This window comes from Archocentrus centrarchus, unplaced genomic scaffold (genome assembly GCF_007364275.1).
Source record: "Archocentrus centrarchus isolate MPI-CPG fArcCen1 unplaced genomic scaffold, fArcCen1 scaffold_32_ctg1, whole genome shotgun sequence".
NCBI lineage: Eukaryota > Metazoa > Chordata > Actinopteri > Cichliformes > Cichlidae > Archocentrus > Archocentrus centrarchus.
This window is the reverse complement of record NW_022060260.1, coordinates 2,298,669-2,319,936: the sequence shown is the minus strand read 5'-3', so window position 1 is coordinate 2,319,936 and position 21,268 is coordinate 2,298,669. Positions and strand designations below refer to the sequence as shown.

Below are 21,268 nucleotides of genomic sequence, written 5' to 3'. Positions count from 1 at the left end.
GTGCAGTGAACTCACTGTCACATTCAACAAACCAGTCTGAGAGGATCTGAGCTTTGTGACATGGTGTGTTATCCTGCTGGAAGCAGCCATCAGAAGATGGATACACTGCAGTCATAAAGGGATGGACATGGTCAACAACAATACTCAGGTAGGCTGTGGTGTTTAAACAATGCTCAGCTGGTACCAAGGGGCCCAAGAAAATACCCCCTACACCATCACACCACCACTATGTGCCTGAACCACTGATTCAAAGCAGGAATTATTGTGGTGGTGGTAAACATGATGGCGCTGGTGCGTGTGGCTTGCCGTCAACCACTGTCAGTCGTGTTTGTGTTTTAATTGTATGGATTGTTTCTGTTGCTTGCCATCAAAAAAAGTTGTCTCTCCGATGGTGTAAGATCGCCAAGAATTGTCAGATATTCAAATGTTCACTGAAAACTTGATAGATTATGATGAGAGAAACCAAGAAAGTGGCCTTCCCCCACTTTTAGCAGGGATAGTGTATCACCTCCTTCGTATGCCGGCTTCATTGCCCGGAGAAGACGTCTAAGGCGCGGGGGGTAAACACAGCAGCAGACTGGTTAAGCTGAAAATCTGACATCGTACCCTCTGACTAACCAGCCCTCTTGTGCTTTCCTGGCTGAATATGGATGGCTCATCTTCCGCCCCCTACGAGGTGTGGTCTGGTTAACGTGAGACCCCTTGCAAATAAGACATTTGTTCTAAATTAAATTTTCACTTCTCATGATCTGGATTTCCTGTTCGTAACAGAGGCTTGGCTGAGAGTCGATGAATTAAGCTCTTTCTCCAACTGCCTGGTTACCTGTATCTTAACTCGCCAAGAAAAAGTGGTCGAGGAGGAGGACTCCGAGTAGTTTATAAAGAAACTTATAACCGTTGTTGAATGTCCAGTTTTCCAGCTTTGAGCTGTGTATGTTTGCGCTGGGTCGATCTAACCCAGTACTGTGTGCAATCATTTATCAACCTCCCAAATACAGCAAGGACTTCATAACCAACTCTTGGCTGGGATTATGCCGAGCTATGACCGGGTTTTAATAGTTGGAGATCTGAACATTCGTGTCTGCTGTCCGACTAAGCCCCTGTCTGCGGACTTCGTAAATCTTATTGATGCATTCAACCTTTGTACAGTCAGCGGTGGTGGGTCCCACACATGAGCATGGATACGTGCTAGACCTTGTTTTATCATCTTTTACATCTTGTAAAAATATCCTCGACACCATTGCGCCACTTAAAATCATACGTCTTAGGCCAAAACCTGAGCCCTGGCTGAATGATGTTACTCATTCTGCCAGACGAGAATGCTGGAAAGCAGAACACAAATAGAAGAAGGATGAGCTACAAGTGTCTTATGATGCTCTCCAGGAACGTTGGCATAAAAGACTAAGCATTTTACTGACATTATTTTGAATAACCTCACGTTCTGTTTAGTACTATTAACCCTTATCTTAAACCCCTCCAATGCACATCTTCTAATGTTCTTTCAGCCTCTTGTGAAAAATTTCTCCACTATTGGGTGGATAAGATTACTACCATCCAAGCAAACATCGTGGCTCTGACATTTGACCCTTCTGTTTCAGTTACAGGCTCTGCTGTCTTTAGTAGATTTGAAACGGTGTCCCTCCCTTTTCTTAAGAAAATCATTTCTAATCTAAAGCCCTCAGCCTGTCCCACTGATATTGTCCCAACCTGCTTATTCATGGAAGTTTGGGACACCATCAGGCTCGATATTAAGTCTATCATAAACAGTAGTCTTGTTTCTGGTGATGTTCCCTCGTATTTTAAGCAAGCAGCGGTGCAGCCTTTGATTGAAAAAACAAATCTTGACACCTCGGTCTTTTTTAAGTTTCGCCCAATCTCCTGTTTATTTCTAAGATTTTAGAGAAGGTGGTTCTTCTTCTGCTTTAGCCTTTTTTAGACATGCAAGGGATTCTTGAGGTGTTCCAGTCTGGTTTTAAGGCATTTCACAGAGTTATGAAATGCTGATGCATTTCAGCAGCTCTGATAAATTGCATGTTCTTAAGAGAATGCTGTCAGGCTCAGAGACCCCACTCTTAAAATACATAAGCTGAGCTACAGTAATAGGATAAATGTCACTAGCTCAGCTTAGAAGGTAGTAACAGCTACTAAAGAAGAATCAGTAATAAATTATGACTGGTAGTTAACACTGACTGCTCGTGGAAGTGTAAAACATTCACTTTGTCTGTTTCAAAGAGTTAAAAAGACTTCCTGGTGAGTCACTGTGAATCAGGGGTATTAGCAAAACAGAGAACATGTGGGAGAGCTGGGGAGATCCACCAGTTTAATTAGACACCCAATTAATTTACTGTGAATATTTCCAGGATGCATCTGTTGCAACAGGAAAAGATCACAAAGAGAAACAGGAGCTGTAGCTAATTAACAGAGAGAGAAGGAGGAGGAGGAGGAGGAGGAGGACGAGGAGAGCAGCTGACATGCTGCTGTTTGAGAAGCGAGGCGGGCAGAAGCAACAGGTGAGAGCAGCAGCTAACACCGAGACACAGAAGCAGAGCAGGTGAGAAAAGGAAGTCTCGTTTCTATTCTTCTGTGTCTTTTAGACAGGACAGCAGCAAGCACAGAAGAAAAGGGTTTGATTTGAGGATGGCCCAAACAACTTCAAGGTGTCTAGTCACTTACTTTGACTATCTGTGGGCTTTTATTTTGAAACTCAGACACACACCAAGACCCATAAACCATAAACTGTGCCACAAACTATTTACCATTTGGGAAAATACTTGAAAAAAAATAAAAATTGTCATGCACTCAAATATGCTCCTTTTACAAGCCAGATGCTTTTACTTTGGAAAAAATGGTAAACAACAGTAGACAACTTTAAGTATTCTCTGGGTTTTATTTTGAAAAGCCAATTTTCACTGCAAAAACTTCAGCAAGCGAACTTCAAAGCATCCTGATAACTTGCTCTGACGAACTTGGGGCTTATATTTTGAATCTGTGATGTACTCCAAACATCCCCCTGTAACTACCTGTGTGCTTCCAGAATTCACTAAAACTAAAAAATATATGATAAATAAAGTATATAAAAGATTAGTAAGTATCAGGTCAATTCAATTTTAGTTATATAGCACCAAATCAGACCAGCAATCGCCTCGAGGCGCTTTAAATTGTAAGGTAAAGACCCTACAATATTAGAAAGAAACCCCAACAGTCAAAACGACCCCCTATGAGCATGAACTTGGAGACAGTGTGAAGGAACAACTCCCTTTAAACAGGAAGAAACCTCCAGCAGAACCAGGCTCAGGGAGGGGCAGTCATCTGCCGCGACCATCTACAAATCAGACCCATGAACATGTCAGCATTAGCTCAGCTCTGTTACCTGTCAGAGCGCTGCAGCAGAGCTCCATCTTTGCTCCAGCTGATTTTGGGAGGAGGGAATCCCTCTGCAGGGCACTGGATGGTCAGCGACCATGTGGCGTTGGTGAGAAGGGCACTGTGTCCAATACTGATGTTGATGTTCTTCTGAAAGATCAGCGGGACGCTCTGCTGCTGTCTGATGATCACAGGTCTCTTTGCTACCATCTCCCGTGGAGAGCGCTCGGACCAGTTGGGCAGTCTGTCTGTGGACGAATCAGGGACCAAAAAAAAGGTTATCCCAAGACCAATAACCTGCTGTGATGCTTTTTTCTATTTATCTTTTGATGTCTGCTTTGATGGGATTGCACACACAGCAAACACTTCAGTGGGATCACCTGTATACCTGCCTAACGATCAGCCAATTATGTAGCAGCAGTGCAGTTGAGTCAGTCATGTAGATAAAGATCAGGAAGTTCACATCAAGCAGGAGAATGAGGGAAAACATGACTTCTGACAGGAAGATGAGTGTCGGTGCCAAACAGGCTGACCACAGTATTACTGACACCGCTGATCCCAATACACCAGCCTCCGACCGACCAATGGGCGACCAAACGACCGACCGGGCAACCGACCATTTTACTTTGAGAGAACGAACTTTCCTGTATCCCTCCTTTTTCTTCTTTCTCCATATTATATGATTACTTTTTCTTTCCTCCATTTGTTCCCTCTTTTGCCCTCCTTCCTTCTCCTTTACTTCCATTCTTCTTTGCCTCTATCCTTCCTTATACCATTATTTCTTCCTTTTTTTTGGCCTCTTTCCTTTGTCTCATGCCATTTCCTTCTCCCTTGCTCCCTCTATCGCTTCCTTCCATCCTCTTTTTTTCTTCACTCTTTTATCCTCTTTTATTCTCTTTCTTTCACTCTTACCTCCTGCCTTCCTTTCTATCCCCTTCCTCCTTTCCTTCACTCCTTTATTTATTTGAAATATGAATGTAATGTATATAAATCCATTAACTGAGCCCTTTTTAAATCCTGCAGCAGTGATTTTTCTCTTTGCTCCTCTCAGCACATCTGTGAATATATTATTAATGACAAACTTTCATCACGTTGCTTTTAACCCGATCGCTGCTGATACACCTGTTAGCTGCTGTTACCTGCCGCGAACAGCTGGTTAACACTGAGCATATCAGCACTGAGACATCAGGTCAAACATATTTTGAATTACCGTAACTACACAACTGTTTGTCCTATTGGAAAAAATTCAAATGGTTTCTGGCAGCTGAGAAATTGCGCTTCACACCAAACACTGGGTTATTATGGTAATTGTTGCCGGAGGTCCGTGTGGGACATTTGAAATACGTTCTGTTGCCTACGACAGGTTCGGTGTTAAAGGGTTGAATGAAAGAAATAAACGTGGTGAAAGAAAGTAAAGAGGATTTTAAGGAATTTAGGAATCCTTGCTGCTGGGTCTCTGATTACCTTTGGCTTGTCCTCCTCTCCTTGTTGTTCTGGTCCAGAGCTGGGCTGGAGACATGTGGGTCAGCAGTGAGGAGATGAGCTCTGAGGCCTGCTCCTGCTGGATCTCTCCTCTATCGGCCTGCAGCGTGATATTGATCAGTCTCTCCTCCACCCGTGGCTGCAGAGAGGTCTCCTGGTCACCAGGGGGCACCAAAGACACAAAGGCCCCAGGTTGTATCCACTCCAGGAATGAGTCGTGGCTGTAGCAGCTGGGCATCATCTCCTCCCAGCTGGGACTGGGACTGGCAGCAGACGATCTACCCGCTGACCTGCTGTCGCTGCCTATCAGCTGGAGGGTGAAAATGTCTGAGGCGGGTCCTGCCACACATTTATACATCCCGGTGTCCTCTGGCTCCAGAAACTGGATTTTGAGAGAGCCAGATTTGGTGACACCCAGGCGTTGAGAGCTGGGTAAGGCGCGTCCATCTTTGAGCCAGCGGATGTAGGTTTTGGGGAACCTTCTGACAGGGCATTTGATGACCACAGAAGTATTGGGTAGCAGGTACGCGTGGCCACCAACGGTCAGGTGGAGACGTTTCTCTTTGCGGGGCTGGATGTAGATGCGGTGCATACTAAGGAGCCCTGGACACTGTTTAACCCCCTCCTCATATCCTCTAGTCTTTGCAGGGTGCCTCACTGTCTGCTTGACCTGGATCTTCACAGGAGCCTTTTGGGAGTCTTTGTGTCTCATCTGCTTCTTGTGCTCTGTTAAGATAGAAAGAGAGATTATTTTTTTGCTTGCCTCGGCTGGTTTATGGGGAGTGTATAGTGGCTTCTTTTACCTAACATTGGCGATATTTATATATGTAGAGATGATACTGTTATGAAGCTGATGTTACTGAGACAGTGAAGTGTTTAAACTATTATTATTTTTCCTCTAATGAATAGTTTAATAGCTTAGATCACCTGCATTTTTTAGATGCTGCTGTAATCACACTGAATTCAGAAGTGTTACCAGAACCTCTGCACACAAAAAGCCAGACGTGGCCATATGAGGATGAATAAGAAGACCTGAATCCACAGACTGTACAGGTGTATCTCTCACTCACTCACACACACACACACACACACACACACACACACACACACACACACACACACACACACACACACACTCTCAGAAGTTCTCTGTATTTATTTTATTCACCAACTGTGTTTACCTAACATCAACTAGGAAGGCTAAGTGGATTCCACAATGCTTGAAGGGGGATGTGGGTCAGGTTGTGTGGCACCCGGATGTCAGCTAAAAGCAGTATGAGCAATTTGGGTCTCTGATGATTGATGGTCGTACTTAGGGCATGACAAAATCCATCTCTCGCTCTGGTAGAACCCCAGAAGAGAACAGGCTTTTACACCATTAACTTTCATAAAACACTGTGAGCTGAGGTCACAAAAGCTACTTAATGTTTGTAGCTTTGGAGGCCAAGCTCAGTGAATTGGAGATTCAGCTCTGCACCCTGGAAAATACATTAGCTAACTTTAGTAGTCAGTGCAGAACATGGTAGCTTAGCCACCGTTAGCTCTCCACCAGCAGATCCCAAGCAGCCGGGAAATCAGGCCGGCTGGGTGACTGTGAGGAGGAAGCCTAGTCCTAAACAGAAGCCCCCGGTACACCACCAACCTGTTCAAGTCTCTAACCGTTTTCCCCACTCTGCGACACACCCGCTGAGGAACAAACTCTGGTTACTGGCGACTCTGTTTTGAGAAACGTGAAACTAGCGACACCAACAACCACAGTCAAATGTCTTCCAGGGGCCAGAGCAGGCGACATTCATGGAAATTTGAAACTTGTTAGGAGAGACGGTATCCGTCCCACTTTGGATGGAGCAGCTCTCCAAATTTATTAACCCTCCTAAAAACTGACCACCCAGGGTTGAGACCAGGAAGCAGAGTTGCAGTCTTACACGCCTCTCTGCAGCTTCTCTACCCCTTCCATCCCCCCAAAACCCCATCCCCATAGAGTCGGTGCCTGCTCCCAGACCACCAAAAACCAAAGCTAAAATCAGCAAAAAACTATTTAAGCATAAAAATTCAAAAACAATAAATAATACAGCTTCATCAACTGCACCAAAGAATAAAACAGTTAAATGTTGATTATTAAACATTAGGTCTCTCTCTTCCAAGTACCTATTAGTAAATGACTTAATAATTGATCAACGTATTGATTTATTCTGCCTTACAGAAACCTGGTTACAGCAGGATGAATATGTTAGTTTAAATGAATCAACACCCCCGAGTCACAGTAACTGTCAGAATGCTCGAAGCACAGGTCGAGGAGGAGGAGTAGCAGCAATCTTCAATTCCAGCTTATTAATTAATCAAAGACCCAGACAAAGTTTTAATTCTTTTGAAAGCCTGACTCTTAGTCTTGTCCATCCTAATTGGGAAAATCAAAAACCTGTTTTATTTGTTATTATCTATCGTCCACCTGGTCCTTACTCAGAGTTTCTGTCTGATTTCTCAGACTTTTTATCTGATTTAGTGCTCAGTTCAGATAAAATAATTATAGTGGGTGATTTTAACATCCATGTAGATGCTGAGAATGACAGCCTCAACACTGCATTTAATCTATTGTTAGATTCAATTGGCTTCTCTCAAAATGTAAAGGAGCCCACCCACCACTTTAATCATACTCTGGATCTTGTCCTGACATATGGCATAGAAACTGAAGACTTAACAGTATTCCCTGAAAGCCCCCTCCTGTCTGATCATTTCTTAGTAACATTTACATTTACTTTAATGGATTACACAGCAGTGGGGAATAAGTTTTATTACAGTAGAAGTCTTTCTGAAAGTGCTGTAACTAAGTTTAAGGATCAAATTCCTTCATTATTATGCTCTTCAGTGCCAACACAGTGCAGAGCAGCTACCTAAACTCTGCTCCCAGTGAGGTCGATTATCTCGTCAATAGTTTTACATCCTCACTGCGTATAACTTTGGATACTGTGGCTCCCCTGAAAAGGAAAGCTTCAAATCAGAAGTGCCTGACTCCGTGGTATAATTCACAAACGCACAGCTTAAAGCAGATAACCCGTAAGCTGGAGAGGGAATGACGTCTCACTAAATTAGAAGATGCTCATTTAGCCTGGAAAAAGAGTTTGTTGCTCTATAAAAAAGCCCTCCGTAAAGCTAGGACATCTTACTATTCATCATTAATTGAAGAAAATAAGAACAACACCAGGTTTGTTTTCAGCACTGTAGCCAGGCTGACAAAGAGTCAGAGCTCTGTAGAGCCGAGTATTCCTTTCACTTTAACTAGTAGAGACTTCATGGATTTCTTTACAAATAAAATTTTAGACATTAGAGAAAAAATTATTCATAACCATCTCAAAGATTTATCTTCATGTTCGGCTGCTTTCAGCACTGCTGGTATTTGTTTAGACTCTTTGGCTCCAGTTGATCTTTCAGAGTTAACTTCAATAGTTACTTCCTCCAAACCAGCAACATGTTTATTAGATCCCATTCCTACTAGACTGTTCAAAGAAGTCTTTCCAATTATTGATGCTTCTATCTTAAGTATCACAATTTATCTTTATCAATGGGCTACGTAGCACAGGCTTTCAAGGTGGCTGTACTTAAAAAGCCATCACTGACCCAGCTGTCTTAGCTAATTATAGGCCAATCTCCAACCTTCCTTTTCTCTCAAAGACTCTTGAAAGAGTAGTTGTAAAACAGCTCACTGATCATCTGCAGAGGAACGGTTTATTTGAAGAGTTTCAGTCAGGTTTCAGAATTCATCACAGTACAGAAACAGCATTAGTGAAGGTTACCAATGATCTTCTTACAGCCTCTGACAGTGGACTCATCTCTGTTCTTGTCCTGTTGGACCTCAGTGCAGCTTTGATACTGTTGACCATCAGTGATGTCAGTAACGTGTTACTCTAATCTGACTACTTTTTCTCAGTAACGAGTAATCTAACACGTTACTATTTGCAGTCCAGAAATCAGATTAAAGTTACTTATCCAAGTCACTGTGCGTTACTATTTTTGTCATTTTCCTCAGTACAAAGATGTATTTTTGCTTTCTTCTTGCGTCTCGGGGAGTGACGTCGGGCAGATGCGACAATTAAGTCCCGTTTTCATCATGAGGATAATAACAGCACAGCGACACAACAATGGAGGGAGGAGAGAGATGCGCGTTTTCTAGCTGAAATACAGGAACTATTGTGAGTCTGCGTCAGCTAAAGATGACAACATCAAGGTTAGTTTTGCACTCTGTGCTGGTGACAAAGTGCTATCTAGCTTCAAAAACACTACGTCAAATATGAGGAAACATCTGGAGTCACGGCGCAGTCAAACTTACAGAGCGAGTCACAACAGGTGGAGCGAAGCAGAGCTGCAGCTAATGCAGGAGCCCCCCAGCACCCAAGTGGGGGAGAGCTGAAGAAGTTGAAAAGCCCTCTACTATAGTATGTAGTAGAGGCTGGTGTTGTGCCAAAAAGTGATCGTCTGACAATCAGCAATTTTCAGTATTTGCTAAAAAATCATTTCCTGTATTTAAACGGCTGTAAATGACTTGTTGACCTATAATCTGTGAAACATATCTCTCATGAATGATATCAGGTCATTTTGAGTGAGAAACAGCATTTCTGTCACAAGGTAGAAGCTGCACTCAGTTTTTGGCAAAGTGACTTTTATATATTCCTTTTTTTTCAAGGTAAAAACTATCACTGACATTAAAAATGTCTTTTTAAACATAAATCGGTCTCAGAAGGCTGCAGAAATCACAACAAATATAACATCACAGTTATATAAAGATATTCGAAGTGGCCAAAAAGCTCTGGATTGATTATAATGTAGGTACAATAACACAGACTCCTAAAGATTGTTGAAAAACAGGTTATTTCTGCATTTTATATAAAAGCCCTTCATAAATCATGCTGACTGCACTCTGTTTACCAATAAAAGCAAAGACATCACACATAAAAACACACAGAAACATCTGAATCACTTTATGGAAGTAACTAATAAAGTAACTTGTAATCTAACTTAGTTACTTCTAAAATTAAGTAATCAGTAAAGTAACTAAGTTACTTTTTAAAGGAGTAATCAGTAGTCGGACTACTTTTTCAAGGTAACTATACCATCACTGTTGACCATAACATTTTATTACAGAGATTAGAGCATACTACAGGTATTAAGGGTACTGTGCTGCAGTGGTTTGAATCATATCAGCATCACTGGCTGGACTATTGTAATTCATTACTATCAGGCTGTCCTCTTGAACTGCTTTAAAAGTAGACTGGGAGGCAGAGCTTTCAGCTTTCAGGCCTCCCCCCTATATCATTCACTATATGCCTATAAGTTGTCAAACAATGGCAGTAAGAAACATAGTTTTAAATAGCTCTGTCTAGCATTATATTATCACTTTGACCTACAGATCAATCCATTTACCTTGAAAGAGAGGTCATAGGTCAAATATGACATGATATTTAAAATCTTTATAGAGTACTTTCTATATGTTGACAACACACACCACACCTGTAAGAATTATAGTTACCCTGTACCCAGAGGGGGAACGGGGAATTGTTTTCAGTCTGATTCATACCGAATTAGCAGGACAGATGGCCAGTGACACCGAGCTCACCTGATTAAAATTTTGAGCAAACAAACAAACAAAATAAAAAAACATCATGACATCCCCTCTCCTATTGGTGGAAAAATGCACCACATCAACCAATCAAAAAAATCATATGGCAACGTGGCATTGGGCTACTGAGAAAGTTGTAGGAGTGACAGGGCGAAAGACAGACAAAGATATTGATTGTGAGTGTTGAAATTTGAGAGATTTTAGTTTGAAGTGTATAGTTAGTGTGTAGTGTAGTGTGTTTAGTGTGTTGTGTAGTCATGGACAAGGCAGATGCTGCCAAAAAGCCACCAAAGATAGACTCGAATTTAAGAAAAAAAAATAAAAATCACATTTTCCTCAAATCTGATTCATCTGATATTCAGTTCACAGCTGCTGCTAAACCGAACACGATCCAGAGTCTGGATTTGCAGGCTACTTAAATTTAACATAGGAAACTCCATTTAGAATAGAATAGAATAGAATGCCTTTATTTGTCATTATACAGACTGTACAGTGAGACTGGAGGGCCACTCCTGTTCAGTGCCGTGCAGTTCTAAAAATATAAAATAAAATAAAATTTGTAAAGAAATAAAATAAATAGATAAGTACGTACATACAACATGAAGATGGGTGAGTATTGCACTTTGGTGAATGAATATTGCACAATATAGGAGTGACAGATATATTGTTATATTGATATATATTGTTCAGTATGAATAATATAATATTGCACAGAGATGTGGGTGTTGCACAGTTACAGTGGGTGAGTGTGAGAGTTCAGGGTGGTGATTGCTCTGGTGAAGAAACTGTTCTGGAGTCTGTTTGTTCTGGCTTTGATGCTCCTGTAGCTCCTGCCAGAGGGCAGCAGGTCAGAGTTCAAAGCCAGGGTGTGAGCTGTCCCTGATGATGTTTTCGGTATAGATGTGTATTTCAGGCCATATCTAAGCTGAACAAAGACATATCATCCCCATTAGCATATCACTATCATATAGGTGGCAGAGTTGAAGATGTTAAGAGCTTCATTGGGAGTGAGCAGGATGGACAGGATTAGGAAAAAGTCCATCGGAGGGACAGCTCAGGTTGAGCCATTTGGAGACAACAACAGAAAGGCAAGATGGTTTGGACATGTGTAGAGGAGGGATAGTGGATATGTTGGACAAAGGATGTTGAAGTTGGAGCTGCCATGCTGGAAAAGAGGAAGACCTCAGAGAAGTTTCATGGATGTACTGAAGGAGGACATGCAGACGGTTGGTGTGGTGACCCCTAAAGGGAGCAGCTAGAAGAAAAATAATAATAATAAGAAGACGACGACTCATTGTGAGTTTGGCTGGCTCAACTCAGCCACAGATCCACCTTATACAGGCTAAATGGGAGATGAGTTGTGGGCCACCTCTGGACCACACAACACTAGCCAGCACCGTGAGTGAGTTGATCCCAGAATAGGCCTGAATGCATCTCCATCCTGGTTAAAAGGTAACACATATAAAATATGTATTAGAATTAATGGAATTTTATAGTGGTTATGAGGACAACAGGACAACAACAGGACTATGCAGAGTACAAAAAATGCAAAAATGTATTTTGAAGTTTGGTTGAAGCCAAATTTGGAGCTTTGTCTTGGCAGGTGCCAGGATATATCCCTCTGCTCAGTGGGACACTTTCTGTCTGGAAACAGAGAAAGTGAATTTTGTATTTTAAAAGGATCTGGGTTATTTGGCAAAAACTCCGACAGTCTGTTAATTTCAGGTGACCGTCTAAATCTACACGGGATTTATTAGGTTATAAAATACAAACCTATCCCTGATAGGTATGGATGTCACATACTGTTTCAGTCAAACACTGAGAAATGAAAATCACATCAAGGGCCAGACATATACCGTCTGACATGCTTTAAATTATTTAAATGAAATGTCTCGTAGAGCCTTTTCTCTAATTTGATCCTTGTGAAGCTCAAACAGTCAGGAAGAAAAGGTTGTCGGCCTTGATAACTTTTAGTCAGATAAGATACTTCAGTTCTACAAGAAGGTTACCGTTCAGCCAACAGCCCATCTCACAGTCTTCCAGCTGCTGGCAGTATGGAGCATCAGTTTTTGCTAACATCGGAGAACACCTGTGGACAGTCACACCTGGAGTGCACATGGAGTCTGAAAATGAGATGTAAACTCAGCAAGAGGGTTGTTCTGATTTCATGTAGTGATTTGGGTTTGGGTTTAGTGTTCATTTGGTTGTGTGGTGCATTTTTGTCTCAGTGAAACCTGAGGTGCTGGTAACAGATGCAACACGCAGGCTGATGTGAATCCTAAGTTACGGCATTCCCAATCACCTCATGTGAACATGTGGATCTTTGTTTAGATCCTCTAGACTAAGCCATTAAAGCTGCTCCAAAACCCTGTGATTTATACCACGGTGCCTTAGTATGAAGACAATAAAAGCCAGATCACAACAACAGATAAAACTAGTCCACCAGCTCACTTAAATGGTGCCCTTTGTATTGATTAAGTGGAGTTAAGCTAACCTGTACAACCAGAGCTGATGAAGCAGAGCCATTCTATGCAGCAGGGGGCGCTCTGAGACACTCCTCAATGATTTAGAGTGAATGGAGCTGGTTAAAATAATAATTTCCACCTGCTTCTAGACAAAAACATTTATTTTAGTCGTTATAACTCCAGCATGGATAACGTGTCTGAGCTGAAATAAAATGACTCTTCTGTCCTTTAGTTTTTTTGTTCTGATTGGCTGGTAAAGATTTAGGACAGGACGTCCTCAGGGGATGGCGCCCGTTTCCAGACAGTAACTCCTGCAGACATTAGCAGCATAGTTAAAGCCCAGCAGCAGCATCATGTACGTAGAAGAAGCGGCTGGTTGAGGTGGTTGAAGGTGATGCTGTCAGGAGGATGCTCTGCTGCAGCTCGCTTCATGCCCTAAATCTAAATGGAGGCTGCTGTAAAGCAGCTCGGGGTGCTGTGATGTCCTCAGTGCTCACAGAAAGGTATTTTACTACAGCAGAAACCTGTCAACAGAACTAATTCCCCATTATGCAGATGATTAAGTTGCTTGGTAAATGCTTCTCTGCTAAACTGTAAAGTACCACCTGAAAATGCTCAAAGTAAAATATTCAGTCAGTCTAAGGAAAGTTCACAGGACCGGGTGCTTCTCTCCTGATCTGCCTCTGATGATCAGGAAAAAGACCCCCACTGAGCCGATGTAACACTAACAAGTCAAAAATGCATGATTGCACATTAACACACTGTTACTCTTTACTATCAGCCCACTACACCCATATGAAATGTTTCAGTCTTTGTTTCTTTAGTGAGTCTGAGCTGTATTCACCTTTTCTAACCACAGAGTGACTGAATGTTTGTTTCAGCTGCCCACTGCAACAAGGCTGACTACACCTGTCTGCAGGATCAAAGTACTGATATGCAGATTCATTTGCAGTAGGTTCACAGCTGGCATCACTTGCATCCCAATCTCTGCAGCACAAGTTTCCCCTCCTCAGCCGACTGCAGAGAGCAGTGACCGCAGGAGCGCAGCTGGGTGGAAAATGGGGGGAAGATGTTTTCTGCTAATGGGTCTGAGAAGCTTCTCAGGTATTATATTAGGGCCATGGGTTTTCTTTGCTATTCATGCAATTTGCGGTGCATTTCATTGGGTTTGTGTATTTTACCTTTCTGGCTTTGAGTGAAGATGAAATATTTTCTTTTTGTTCTTTTTGTTGTTTGTTATAGAGCTGTTGGAGCAGCTGAGCTGTGCACTTGTGAGTGGGCACTAACCAATGCACTGGAAGCTATTTCACTGTTTAATAAGTAGAACTGTGTGTGGGTTTTCTTGCAGTTGATGTGCGTTTTGTTTTCTGATTTAAACAGATTTAAAGACAATTAGCTGTTGATGCACTCAACTAGAGAATAGGTTTCTAAGGCTTTTACATTGTGGTTTAAATGGGATACGCCCAGATACAGATGGACAAACTGCTGACGGCTAATCAACTGGATACAGCTCCCAGGATGAGCTGGGAAAATATATATATGTATGTTGTCTTTCTGTTTTTGCTTCAGTTTCTTCCATTTGATCAGTGAAATGGGTCACAATCCATGAGACAGGCTGGCAACCTGTACAGGTGTACCCTGCCTCTTGCCCTATGACAGCTGGGATAGGCTCCAGCCCCCCCCCAAACAGGATAAGCAGAAGAGGATGGATGGATGGATGAATACTTGCACATTTGCAAGTATTTCAGCACGGCGTGATTACATGCAGGACATGAACATTTTGCTGTGACACAATTAGAGAAAATATGTCTGCAAGCTTTCTGTCCCTGTTTGTGAGTCAAAACCGGACGCTATCAGGTTCCAAATCAGAGTCAGCCCATAAAAATAAAAACCTGATTTTAATTTAATTCCCATTTCAATCTCCTCTTCAAAATCATCTTCATCATGTGCAGACAGCCTCCAGTGCAGCTGCTCTCCTTACACTGCACTTCTGCTCCAAACTGACTGAGTTTTGTCTGAAGCATCATCGGCCCAGGGCTCCTGCAGGGCTGGATCTAACCTGAGATGTCTGAGTGGGCAGCTAGAAATATATTAGGTGGGCAACTGGAGTGAGACAAAAACCAGAGGTTAGAGCAGCTCACTGCCCTTAGGTTGCTGGTTTGATTCCCTGTTGCGGCATCTCCTCTCTCAGAGATGATCCCTGACCAAAATAAACATAATAACCAGAAAACCAATTTGTTCCAGTCCGTGTGTAGAAGCTGTCTGATGGTTTCAACAGGCTGAAGAAAAGCAGGAATCAGCATCTGCACATTTATTCTCTATAACAGGAACATGTTTCACAGGCAGACTCTGAAAAAAGCTCTCCATGCTGATTATGTATACTGTTATTATTAATGGTGTTTCATTTGCAATAAAAACAATACAAAATGGAGTAAAGGTGATACTGACTAAAACAAAATGTAACACCTTCACTAAACGTCTCACCCTCTAGTTCACATGTAATTATAATCTCTTCATCCCTTCAGAGGCAAAGTGCTCATTAAATAAGTACCTTGTTTTCATGGTGTTAGGCTGTTTGTTCACTTCTTCCACAAAAGTGCAAAAGAATACTATAAATAACAATTCCACACCATACCACACACAAGAGGGAACATTAATACATGCACGCAGTAGCAGGTTGTCTCTCAGTGCCCTGCAGCCAGTCAGAACAAATGCAAATGAGGGGAAATATCTGCCAGATTTAACCGAAGTAACGCCTGTCAGTAATGATTTATCATTAACCACGTTAACCAAAGGAGACAAAACGCCGGGACGCATCACACAGAACAGCAGCAGCTGCAACAGGCAAATCAGGAAATGTAGAGTCTGAGAATAAAAACAAAACATGGAATCATCTACACAAGTTAGAGCTGGCTATACTTTGGTGTGTGTGAGCTTTCCTCGTGGCCTTGCTCTGAAATGAGAGCGACAGCAGTCTGACCACTGCGTGTTTGTACCTCTCCTCATGTTAAGACTGTGCAGTTGGAGTCAGTCTGTCCAAACGGCCACGATTGTGGTGAGTGCCACGCTGTGCCAGCGCACTGATTAATTCTACAGCATCAACAAAATCTTCATTTGCTATTGCTCTTATTTGCTTAACTTTGTTCACTTCCTGAAAATGAAAAGCAAGCTGAAGGATCACCATTTAGACACGCTTGAGGAGATCCAGGACACATCACAAATGTACAATACAAGGGGACGTCACATCTAAAAACAGCAGCTACCTTGGAAGCTGCCCAGACACACCTGAGAAGATGATCCTGAAAAGGAGGTCAGCCAAATTTAAATCATGTAAGGCTTATTTTTGAACTTTTTGATTACATATTACTCACTGTGCTGCCAAAAGTCTTCACTCACCCATCAAAAACATTGAATCCAGGTGTTCCAGTCACTTCCACAGGTGTATAAACCAGCACCTCAGCATGCAGACTGCTTCTACAAACATCAGTGAAAGAATGGGTCGCTCTCAGGAGCTCAGTGAACTCCAGCGTGGTACCGTGATAGGATGATACCTGTGCAACAAGTCCAGTCACTGCTAAATATTCCACAGTCAGCTGTTAGTGGGATTATAATAAAGTGGAAGAGACAGCAGCTCAGCCATGAAGTGGTAGGCCACGTAAAATCACAGAGTGGGGTCAGAGGATGCTGAGGGTCATAGTGCACAGAGGTCACCAACTTTCTGCAGAGTCAGTCACTACAGACCTCCAACCTTCATGTGACCTTCAGATCAGCTCAAGAACAGTGAGAGCTTCATGAATGGGTTTCCATGGCAGCTGCATCCAAGCCTTCCATCACCGAGCTCAATGCAAAGTGTTGATGCAGTGGTGTAAAGTGTTGATGCAGTGGTGTAAAGTGTTGATGCAGTGGTGTAAAGTGTTGATGCAGTGGTGTAAAGCACGCCGCCACTGGACTCTAGAGCAGTGGAGACGTGTTCTCTGGAGGGATGAATCACACTTCTCCATCTGCCAATCGGAGGGAGGAGTCTGGGTTTGGTGGTTGCCAGGGGAACGGTACCTGTCTGACTGCATTGTGCCAAGTGTAAAGTTTGGTGGAGGGGGGGGGGGTTATGGTGTGGGGGTGTTTTTCAGGCTTGGCCCCTTAGTTCCAGTCAAAGGAACTCTTCGTGCTTCAGCATACCAAGACATTTGGGACAATTTGATGCTCCAACTCTGTGGGAACAGTTTGGGGATGGCCCCTTCCTGTTCCAACATGACTGCACACCAGTGCACAGAGCAGCTCCATAAAGACATGGATGAGCCAGTTTGGTGTGGAAGAACTTGACTGGCCTGCACAGAGTCCTGACCTCAGCCTGATAGACCACCTTTGGGACCAATCAGAGCGGAGACTGTGAGCCAGGCCTTCTCCAACATCAGTGTCTGACCTCACAGATGTGCTTCTGGAAGAATGGTCAGAAATTCCCATAAACACTCCTAAACCTGTGGAAAGACTTCCCAGAAGAGCTGAAGCTGTTATAGCTGCAAAGGGCCCACATCATATTAAAGCCTCTGGATTAAGGATGGATGTGACTCAGGTTCATGTGTTTGTGAAGGCAGACGAGTGAATACTTTTGGCAGTTTAGTGTCCATGACATCAGTTCTTACATAGAGGCACCTGTTGGTTGTACTTTGGAAGGAAGTATTTTTCCTCATTTCCTGTTAGTTTGGTGTGAAGACACTAACTCTTCCACTGACACAGTCGCGGTTGTAATGGGCGGTAATATCTGAGGAGTGGAGCAGGCAGCAGCAGCTGGAGAAAACATTTCATGAAACACGTCGACTCTCAGGACTCACTGTGACATTTGCGAGGCATTAAGTCACGTGTTGTACACTCTGCGGCCGAGCTGAGGTGAGTCACGGAGGATTAGAAAAACAGATAAAATGGTGACTCTGATGTTGGACCAACACTGAGGCATTTATTTCACACAGACATCAGGGACCGGCGTCTCCTGCAGCTTGGCTGCAGTTATTATGTGAAGTCATCAACACTCAGTGAACGACTGCTGAATCCAAGGCATGGTTTTCACATGTGCTTCCCACACTGCATACATGTACACATATGGTACAGAGAACTCGTAATTTCACAAGTACAGGAGGTATTCTGACCCGGCAGGAGTCACGGCTAAAAGATGAGCCTGGTATCAAGACGTAGGTAAAAATGAGATGGGTGACTTCTTACCTACATTAAACCTTCTATTTTAAGGAGCGCCCATTCGTGAGATCTTCTACTGTGCATTCATACAAGCAGAGTCACAGCATGTGAGTGTGTTCAGGTAATAAAGACGCATTAAGTTAAGGATTAATTAAGGCCATGAGCCTGTATCCCAGTGTCCCACATTCCAAAAAAACAACATGAACAGAGGAAAAGGACTTCTGCTGGCCGCATGCACCAAGTGGTTTTTCTTAGCATGAAGGTATAAAATGCGTGTGTGTGCTCTTACTGGGACAGGCCATCATGCGGCAGGTTCGTACAAGCGGTGGGGAGGGTAAACCTGAGCACTGCTCCCGCTCCAGCATCACCTGATGACCCGTGGCCGTCAGCTGGAGGCACAGCAGCTCCCTGCGCTGGATCCCCAAACCACAGGACACAGAGCACTGCAGAGGAAAGTTAGACACAACACAAATGCTTATGATAGGACCCTGGCTTGGGTTACACCTGCTGACTTGCAAGTGTTGATGCTCATGTCAAGCGTGGTTAAAGTGATGAAAAGACTAAATTTCTTGTTTATTCATGGAAGCATTTGATGTGCCCTGCAGATCTGTCCCACATCTCTGTCCAAAATTCAGAGAGTTTAATGCTGTTTGTGAAGGTGGCTCAGGTGGCTCCTTTTTTATGATTTTGTTGCTATATTGAGGTTATAGAACAACAAAATTGTGCAAGCAACAGCAAACGGTTGATGTTTCTTATCAGTGCTCGTAAAGAAAAACTGTTGAAGAAAGTCTGGTGGTGGTTTCGTACTTGATGATCTCTCCAAAATAACCTGTTCGTGCGCACGTTAGGTTTGCAGGCAATTTGTCATGGTGAGAAAACGGAGTTAAACCTGGAGTTACTTCTGTGTCCCTAATCCAGCGTTGTACTTCGTGTTTGCTGTGCTAGCTGCTTCCCAGCCACGAGCTTAGTCTCAGTTTATCTTTTTGGTTGATTTTGAAGTTTCCTTAATTTAAAAAAAAAACTTTATTTTTTTGGGTAGTTTTCACCCAAAAACACCCCTGAACATTTTTTTGTCTGGTGTAAATAAATCAAAAACCAGGCGAGGATCATTCCTGCCTCTAAGTGTGCACCTTTCCCCATTCTCCTCCCGCCGTGTAGGGCAGACAGTCGGTACTGCTGCAGCCTCTGTTTGTGGCAGGTTTGGTTTCCTGGCAGGCGTCGTCCCCCAGCCGCCTGTACGCCCCTGTGGATAGCAGCTGCTTACAGTAGACCTTCCGCACCTGGACACCATTGCCACAGGTCTGGGAGCACTGGAGGGAGGAAGCAGAAGAAGAAGAGTGAGGAGGTAGAAGGTGAGGGGATGAATCATTCACCATTCACACTTGCTCATAGCATCCATACCTGCTGCCAGGGCTCGGTCTCCCAGGCTGGAGGACAGTCCACCTGGTTGCAGGGCTGCAGGATGGCAGGCTTGAAATCCCTGCACTCATCCTCTGAAACAGTCAGAATGTCCTGCTGGTCGATGGACAAAAGACGCATGCAAAACACGCTCCTGGTTTGTATGCCGACGCCACAGGACGCAGAGCAGCTGGTCCAGGCCGTCACCTCCCATCTGCAGAGAGACGAAGAACCTCAGACACTGAAAGATGCAAGCTCGATCTCAGAAGCAACGAAATTTATCAAAGGTTTAAAAGACACCTTTGTATCACCTTGTAAATGTATGATCAAATGGATTACAGTATCCAGGTACTGCGAATAAAGAGACGAGGGGCTTCAGGTATGATGGGATCGTGTGACGGAGATGAAAGGAGGAGAACTGACAGTGATTTAATTCTGAAAATGAAACATTCTCACTTATGTCCAGCATCACTTTTAAGTGACATTAATCATAATGCAAAGCTGTCAAACAGGCTCAGAGCTGTGCTGTGCTTAAATTATGTAACACACACGCCTGATGTTGCATCAGTTTTGTTCCTATGTGAAGTTTTTTGTCTCAAACAAAACAACAGATATGAAAATAAGAGTTCGATGACCAACTGTGCCCCTTGGATTTTAACTCTGGGTGCCATATGATGCATGCACTGTGCACACAGAGGAAACTTCAGCTCAATAACAGCCACACATGTTCCTCAGCTCTGTATTATCAGGAGGAGGCAAATCCTGGAAATCCATCGGAGAGATCTGTAAGGGAATAGATGGTGCCAAAGAGCCAATCAGCAGCTGGAACAGCACACATGAGCCAATCGTGTTGTTGCACTGATGCCCGGCACAGATTCAACTGTATGGTGTCAGCATATCTACTCATTATGGGAGTACAGATGGAAGGGAGTGACATCTGGGGGGGTTTCTTTTCAGTCACCTCTTTTCCCTCTGTTTATGCTTCACTCTGCATTTAATCATTAGTTATTATTAATCTCTGTCTCTCCCCCCCCTCACAGCAGATGACCCCCCCTCCCTGAGCCTGGTTCTGCTGGAGGTTTCTTCCTGTTTAAAGGGAGTTTTTCATTCCCACTGTCACCAAGTGCTGCTCATAGGGGGTCGTTTTGGCTGTTGGGTTCTCTCTGTATTATTGTAGGGTTTTGCCTTATAATATAAAGCTCCTTCAGGCGACAGTTTGTTGTGATTAAGTGCTACATAAATAAAATTGAACTGAATTACCATTATGTTTGTTCAGTGCTCAAGTGGGAGGAGTCAGGCTTTGGACTGAAGCCCCACCCACCCACATTTCACATTTTTTAGTGTGTGAGTGGCGGCCAAACAGCAGAAAGTTGGCCTAAAGGTGGGATGGCTTTAAAGGCACTAAAATGGATTATTTCAAAGAGAGGATGAAGTGAGGAGCTGCACCCAGACCCAGAATCAGATAAAGAAGGATTATTCTGAACTGTGCAGGGATCCAAATCTGGAGCCAGACATGAACGGAATAAATCAACCTTCTTTAAAAGGCCTTTATTTCACCAAATTCATCTGTGCTGTGACTAACTCCTTCACAGTGTGATGACCTCTGCTTTTCATGTCTCTTGCCAGGCGTTGCACTATTTGCCTCATTTTAACTTCAGACAGATCTGTCTCCCTCCACACGCTGTCTGGGAACTGTGATTTTCTTAATAAAGCTGGACGACCTCTTTAAGAAGCTTTCTCTGCAGTTAAGAGGACCAGACAA

General features: G+C 43.3%; 1 protein-coding gene across 1 annotated transcript in view; it reads right to left on the bottom strand.

Moving 5' to 3' along the window:
- The window catches only part of adamtsl3 (ADAMTS-like 3), a 242,284-nt gene that overhangs the window by 25,411 nt on the left and 195,605 nt on the right, over window positions 1-21,268 (bottom strand). Inside the window, exons 18-22 of the mRNA XM_030724142.1 lie at window positions 19,510-19,720; window positions 19,239-19,418; window positions 18,398-18,551; window positions 4,828-5,571; window positions 3,371-3,611 (exon numbers count right to left, since the gene is read on the bottom strand). Of these exons, the coding sequence (XP_030580002.1) occupies window positions 3,371-3,611; window positions 4,828-5,571; window positions 18,398-18,551; window positions 19,239-19,418; window positions 19,510-19,720 (1,530 nt within the window). The remainder of the gene's footprint in view (window positions 1-3,370; window positions 3,612-4,827; window positions 5,572-18,397; window positions 18,552-19,238; window positions 19,419-19,509; window positions 19,721-21,268) is intronic.